General features: G+C 33.7%; 1 protein-coding gene across 1 annotated transcript; it reads right to left on the bottom strand.

Annotated features, from left to right (window-relative positions):
* Window positions 1-1,757: 1,757 nt before the first annotated feature.
* Window positions 1,758-4,964, bottom strand: LOC141816643 (purple acid phosphatase 2-like). The gene is made up of 8 exons (XM_074704384.1): window positions 4,552-4,964; window positions 3,666-3,866; window positions 3,420-3,531; window positions 3,053-3,279; window positions 2,763-2,901; window positions 2,442-2,662; window positions 2,235-2,356; window positions 1,758-2,148 (listed from the first exon to the last, which is right to left on the bottom strand). The coding sequence occupies exons 1-8, from the start codon at window positions 4,744-4,746 to the stop codon at window positions 1,959-1,961; spliced, it is 1,407 nt and encodes a 468-aa protein (XP_074560485.1). The 5' UTR covers window positions 4,747-4,964; the 3' UTR covers window positions 1,758-1,958.
* Between the last annotated feature and the right edge of the window lie 2,558 nt (window positions 4,965-7,522).

The following is a 7,522-nucleotide window of genomic DNA, read 5'->3' as shown; positions in this document are numbered from 1 at the left end:
TTGGATATGTATATACAGATGATGGATTTGTTAGGGATCATGTTACCTATGATTATATCGTAGCATGTTCTGGTGAGTGTATATACACTTGAGTTCAGATTTTCATTCCTGTCATTCTTCTACCGGTATTTCCTTTACTGTCTACTAGCTATTTGATACATGTCTACTTGATACCCGCTGAGTTCGTTTGAACTCGCTCCGTTTACCCGTATGTCTATTTCAGGTTGATGCCGTCTGGAGAGCTGCACTGCTAGTCCCTGGAGATCTATTTGTTTCTTTTCTTTATATTTCCCATATTATCGGTTTCTCGGACTTATTCAGACTTAGTTTACCCTGTTGGATATATATGCTTGTGGCTTTGTTGGTCACTTTTATTTATTTATTTCTGTCACTACATATCCATAGCCTGTTATGGATTTATTATATCATGTATGTATTCAGGGAAAGTCAATTGTTACAGGGGAGATGCTGCCGAAATTTCTCGGAAAGCTGTCTCTCGTGGCGTAACATTCAGACCCAAGCTTTGAAAATTCATAAGTAATTCAATTTTTGATGAAAAATCGTGAAATTTCATACAGTCATTACTTAGGTCAAATAGAATAATGAAAAAATATTTTAAAAATATTTTGCCTATTAAAATAAGATTTTGATATAAATTTTCAAAACTATGAAACTCTTAAGTTTACAAAGACTTTGTATCAATACTCATGAAGCCTATGATTTCCTACAATTAGACATTTCTAGAGTGTTTAGATAGGATCATGTAAAGTGTCTAAATTGTAGGTTTTGATTATGATTTAATATATATCCTAAAATTACAAAACCAAAGAGCTCTCCCTAAATCCATAAACTATTCTTATTCAACACATAAAGTGCATGCAAGAAAGGCAAATGAAAGGTCAAATACAAGACATGCAACACACAAAGTCAAATGATGACTAAGATTCAAAGTCATAACATACAAGAAAGAAAGTCATGCAACACACAAAGTCAAATGATATCATCCCACACACAATTTCCATATTCGAGATACATAACAAATTAACATTTAAAAACAATCTCAGCAATTTTAAATTTGAATGATATAGCGACAGTGATTGAGATGGAGATATGGATGATAAAAAAAAGTACTACAGGACTTATATTCTTTATGGGAGATACAACTTTCATTTGGATGTCAAAGAAATAATATATTATCACACTTTCTACCTGTGAAGTAGAGTATGTAATTGCAACTTTATATGTTTGTCATACTATTTGACTTAGAAATTAATTGAAGGAGCTAAATTTACCACAAAAAAGACAACAACGATACGAGTTGATAACAAATCTACAATAACACTAACATAGAATACAATCTCAATGATAGAAGTAAACAGATCGATACGCGCTATCACTATATCAAAGAGTGCATCATAAGAAAAAAGTGCAAATGAAATATACAAAGTCTTAAGATCAAGTTGTTGATATTTTTACCAAACCACTCAAATTTAAAAATTTTATCAAAATGCAAAGTTTACTTTAAGTAGCAAAATCAAATTTAAGATAGCATGTTGAAAATTAAAATTGATTTTGTAATAATGGAATAGAGTAGCATATAGAATTAATGGGTTAATAAGATGACGAGTAGCGGTAATAGTGATGGTCATGTGACATTAATAGAATTAGTGAAGATAAAATAATAGAGTTAATGATTTACATAGATTATATTATTAGTCTATAAAAATATAATATTAATTGTTTATGAACGAAATAGATTAAATTTTGAAGTTCACATTTTCTTTATTTTCCTCTTCCACATAACTACAATTCTTTCTTCCATAAATCTTTTTCTTCTGACAGATGATTCAAACTGGAGATTCTCGTATCATTTCAAGCACGAGATTAACTACTTCGAGTAGAACTGGCCTGCATATAGTTTAGGCAGGCATTTATTAAGCTACAATGAAGGTCGAACATCAACATTGGTTCTCATTTGGAGATCTCCAGCATCGGTTGTGGAACCACATCGAATCAGCAACTCTTGAGTAACCATCCTGGTTTCGATGCCAAGCATAGTAGGCATGCGTTCGATTCTTGATCTCAAAAATGGCGTGGCCGAAACTTGCTTCTCTAAAAGCTGAGTAGCTCGGTTGCGGCTCTGTCATACTGTATATGATAGACGAAAGAAAATTGATTAATAAGAAACTAAAAATTGAATACTCTCGTCGACAACTTGTCCTCGAGTCTCTTACTTGGTTGCAAGGCCTTCAAGATTTCCACCATCGCCAATGGTGATATATACAGGAGCAGATTCATCCTCCACTGGTTGGCATTTGCCATTCACTATATTGTAAGCTATATTGGATATCCTATGCTGCAAGATCGTAAACAGTTTCATCTTCAGAACAGTTCATGTGCGAAGAGAAAAGAGAATCCACATTGAAGAAAGAATCTCTTACACTACGTTCGTAAGCATGAACATGGCCAGCGAAAACAGCATCGACTTTGTATTGCACAAACCACGGCTCATACATCACTCTCATGGTTTCCCCTTCCATATAGTGATAGTTGTAGCTGTTGTACCATGGCGAGTGCATTAGGACAATCAACCATGGTGTCTCACTTCTATTTACCTTTGGTAGCTCTACTTCAAGCCACTTGTACTGAGGGGTGTATTTTCCTGTAAAAATTAGAAGATCCAGTTGCAGTTCATCATTAGTCGCTATATTTCGCTGAAACAACAACAGTAAAAGGTTTGGAAAGACATCTTAGCTTCATACCATATGCAGAATAGGATGCCAAAACAATTATGTATGCCGAACCGCGTTTAATAGAGTACCAAAAAGGTGCAGTGCTGCCAGAAGCTTTGTAAGGAACATGATATCGATGTCTGAATGGTTTAAATGGTTGAGTTTCACCCTGCAAAAAGTTTACAAACAATTTAGCTTCCTAATTCTAGCAAACAAACCGTGACGATATCGATGTCTGAATGGTTTAAATGGTTGAGAAACAAAACAAACATATGTATAGATTTCAAGCATGACGATATGAATGTAACTATGGCACTTACAATTTCAGGAGCAAAGTCAATCTCATGGTTTCCAGCTGTCCAAATCCATGGCTGATAGGCAGTGCTTCTCTCAACAAACCTGCCCCATGTATCCCATCTGACATTGTCATGGTTCGGGTAGTTATCAGCGTACGAAAGATCACCTACAAACAACACTGCCTGTGCTTTTGGGTTTGATTCATAATGAGTCAGAGTGATGTTTGAGTCATAGCTTTGTCCAAGATCGCCTGCAGACGATAGAAAATTTACGAAAGTGAGCAAGAATTTCTAGATAAAAGGAACCGTTTTCTATGGTATAGTTTCTCTAGAGTCTAATAGGAAGATCGATACAATTAACATCAATCTCCATGTTGCATAATAGTATTACCAATAAGCCCGAAAGTGTAGGGAACATCCAGGCCAACTTTTGGTGGGGTAGTGAACCAAAATGTTCGAACAGTGTGGTCGATCCCAACGGCGTAGTAGTAAGTAGTATCATGCTGCAAATACACAAGAAGCAAACTTTTTAGACACACAGATATCAAGCAAAACAAAATCAAAAAACAATAGGGATTTGTCATGCAAATCCATGAAAGGAAGAAATAAATGGCACTGCTGTAAGACTTCCGATCACCTTCAAGCGGCGAAGATTGCAATGATGGATGTACCCTGAGGTGTAATTGAAGAATGAGTAACGTGTGTGTTTTCCAGTAGCAGAATTGTTGAGCTTATCCTTGTGAGACCCATAGAGAACATCACTGGAACCGGGTTCGTCCTCGGTCACCCATGAGATGATCATTGCCGAGCCTTCATGATTCCCTTGGGTAATATGTACCTTGAATAAAGGAAATAAGGAGATGAGTCAACTTGTAAAGCTGCAAAGAGTTCCCTTTTTCGATATCATATATAACAAAACAACTTCATTAAAGAAAATAATCACTAAATGAAACCAATTGCAGAAACTACTGAAAGATCACAATTCACCCGAATGTTGCAAAAGAAGAAACTACTGAAAGATCTATACAACTAAACAAGTTGGAGTTTAATGTTGAACAAAGAAAAAGGATTTTGGATACAAAATTCAAGAACAGGGAAACTTTGAACAGTAGCATTGAGATAAATCTTTAACTAACAGCCCAATTGCAGAAACACGGAGAAGCAAAGAGACAAGAGGGATCACAATTCACTCAAATGCTACAAAAGAAGGAACTACTGAAAGATCTACAAAACAAAACAAGTTTGAGTTTAAGGTTGCAGAAAGAAAAAGGGTTTTGGATACAAAATTCAAAAACAGGGAAACATTGAACAGTAGCATTGAGATGAATCTTTAACTGAAGGTCTTGTAGGAAGAGAAGCATTGGTTGAAGATAAAGCTCAATTTGTTTAACACTGTAATAACAAGAACCCTAAGGCGAAGAAATCGAAATTCTCCAAGTAAAGAACTTCACGATGCTGGAAAGAAAAAAACACACACATTTCTGTAGGAATCACCAAAAGGAGGCAACTTTAGGATAACCCACCTGCTGGGGCGCGTTGTAGCCGCGCGGGACGGCGAAGACATCGCTGTCGATTGGCATATCCGCGGTCTTCTCGGCCTTCCTAACGAAAGAACTCGTGACTCCTCCTTGACAGAAACCCGCGAGTCCGACGGCCAGAACCACCGCAAGCATTACCCCGACTCCCAGGCGAATCTTGCCCTCCCCGCCTCGCTCCATCCTTCGTCGCTGCGGCACTGCCCAGCGCCCGCCCTCTGGCCGCTTAAATAGAAGGGTTAGCGAGGGGAAGACAGCAGGGCGGGGGCTGGATCGGCAAATACAGAGTGGGGACGCGTGCGGCTGGGGATAACAAAGCGAGGACGGATTCGGGAGCGGAAAAATTTGACCTTGCAGAAGGATAAGATCGATTGCGGGCGGAAGCGGAGCAAATGGCAGCGTGGGCGTCGAGTAGCAGGGTGGGCAGCCTGGAGTCAAATTCGATTTGAAGTTTCTTCTGCCTTTGGAGTCAAATCGCGTGTGTGATGTCGTTGACTCCTCGGTTGGAGGACTTCGTTCGTAACGTAAGCAATTAATATAAAAATAAAAATAAATTTATCGAAAATTCTTCTATTTTTATTATCATCAACTGCTCCCTTTTAAAAAAATAAAAAAATATATTAAAAAGGTACTTCATATTCTAAAAATAACGTTATGTCATCAAAAAATACTACAAATATAAATAATAATATTTGACTAATTTTGACTTCATATTTGAAATTTTTAATAAATTGTAAAATAATTTTAGCTATAAATAATTATGAGCATGTTGGAGCAGCATTTTAACCAAAGTTATTATACTTATTATTTTAAAAAAAATAGAATAACTCCATTTTAATGATAATGAAAATAAAAAATGATTTTTGATTTTTTTTTCTTGAAATTTTGACTTCTGTTTGTAGTATTTTAAATTTTTAATTTTTTTGGATGGATTATAGTGAATATTCAGGAATATTCCACCTTCATTAAATGTGATTCCATACTTAAGAAATTTAATGAGATTCCTTTTGAAGAGGTTTTTTTTTTTTTTGCTTTGTTTTCTTGGATCTAATTTTTTTCTTGCCTTTACATCATTTTTTTTCTTGATTTTTTAATTCTAATTTTATTAAAATAGTATCTTTGACACTTCTTATTTTGACTATTTTTTTCATCTAAATTCTTATTAGTAAAATTTGATTGGGATGATGCATATGTCTTATATGTATCGAAAGGAAATCTAAATTTTTTTAAATAAATTTTCTTAATTTTTTATTTGATATTTTATCACCGTGGAAGTTCATAATGTGCACCGTTGAGAGTGTAAAATAATTGAAAGAATAATATAGTCTCACACTATTACTAACGACTGACTTACGAGTCTTACTCAATAAAACTTTATAAAATTAAAAAAAAAATCCACCTTTAAGGTATCTTTAATAAAGAAAAAAGGGAACTTTCAATAATTTGCTTTCTTTGTTACAAGCAAAAAAGAGATGCACTTAAATGAGGATTTGAACGAATATTTTGAACTATTTGTCTACTTTTTTTATTTGTTTCGATAGTAACTACCTAACATTACCTAACATTAATGATTAGAATAAGATATTACCAATTAGAATCAACATATAAAATCTAATAAAGTTTATTGGTGGGGCTGTTTACATTCTAAATAGTCAAAAAAAATTATTGTTATTGAAACAGCACTTTAAATTGATTTTTATTCAAATGATAGCACAACAACCACACACACATATTCCATAAGCTTAAACTTCTTTTGCTAATGCGTTTGTGCTTATGTTTTTCTCTATGTTGCAATGTGTATATCAAACACAATAGTATATGATTGAGGTCGCATTGGATTTGGATCCATTCATTCAAAATTGATATGTATTCTTATGAAAGAACAAGTATTATTTTACGAAATTGATTTTAGAGAACTTAGCTTTCAACGATAAAATTGCAATATCATGTACATGAAGTTGAGTTGTTGGATCCATTTTAAGTACATGAAGTTGCTACACTTGTGCTTTATCTAACTTTACTTTAAAAGGGAACCTTTTTTTTTTCTTTGCACGAGGGCAAAAGTAGTAGGGGGAATCTATAGGCTACATGCTATTGGTCGGTAGTGAGTGGGCCCGTCGCTTTGTGGTAGTAGGGGGAATCTATAGACTACATACTATTGGTCAACAGTGAATGGGCCCACTGCTTTATGGATTTGGTTGAGTCAATGGATATCGCGGTAACTAATCATTAAAGAATCTTAAGTCACACAAAAGATATGGACAATGATTGGAGTGGAGGAAATCACTTCCAAGTCTCAAAGAATTTTTTTTTTTAATTTTTTTTTATTTTTTAAAAAGTAAACTATATTAAGGTTTATTAAATCCACTAGTTCACGTGAATATTTATATTGATTTATATGAATATATTTGTGCCCAGTTGAAATTGAAAAGAGATTCTATATTTAAAAATATCTAAAGTTTTTATTTTTTATAACAAAAACATCTTTATTCTCTCATTATTATAATAATTTATAGTTGTTCTGATCAAATCTATTATGTGTAGCAGTTTTGATTAAAACTGCTGTAAAATTTTTTGATTAATTTACTCCTTGTTAGGTGGGGTATCACCAAAACTATTTATATCTATTTGACATATTAATAGTTTTGATCGAAATTACTATAATAATATTGGAATAGCTTTAACTAAGTTATTACAGTTTTAACTAATATTAAAGTAGTTTTGATTAATGTTGAAGCAATTTGATCAAAATTATTTAGACTATAATTGTTTCACGTTATAGTTGTTATAGTGAAAATTGTGCAACGTTGTAGTAGTTTTGATCAAAATGTTATAACTATGTTTGAGAAATTTTGACAAAGTTAGAACAATTTAAATTAAGTCAAAATAATTTTAACCAATATTGAAATAGTTTTAATCAAAATTATAGTTAATCAAAATTATTTAGAGCATATTATAG

This window comes from Curcuma longa, unplaced genomic scaffold (genome assembly GCF_044706935.1).
Source record: "Curcuma longa cultivar G26 ecotype Majalengka, Jawa Barat unplaced genomic scaffold, ITB_CL_G26_1.1 contig_17546, whole genome shotgun sequence".
Taxonomy (NCBI): domain Eukaryota; kingdom Viridiplantae; phylum Streptophyta; class Magnoliopsida; order Zingiberales; family Zingiberaceae; genus Curcuma; species Curcuma longa.
This window is presented reverse-complemented; position numbering and strand designations above follow the sequence as displayed.

Excerpts from the sequence above, each read along its gene's own strand:
- LOC141816643 (XM_074704384.1), bottom strand. The coding sequence starts at position 4,746 with ATGGAGCGAGGCGGGGAGGGCAAGATTCGCCTGGGAGTCGGGGTAATG. Across the intron at positions 3,867-4,551 it reads GCTACAACGCGCCCCAGCAG|GTACATATTACCCAAGGGAA; the intron begins GTGGGTTATCCT and ends CCTTTATTCAAG. Across the intron at positions 3,532-3,665 it reads GCAATCTTCGCCGCTTGAAG|CATGATACTACTTACTACTA; the intron begins GTGATCGGAAGT and ends GTGTATTTGCAG.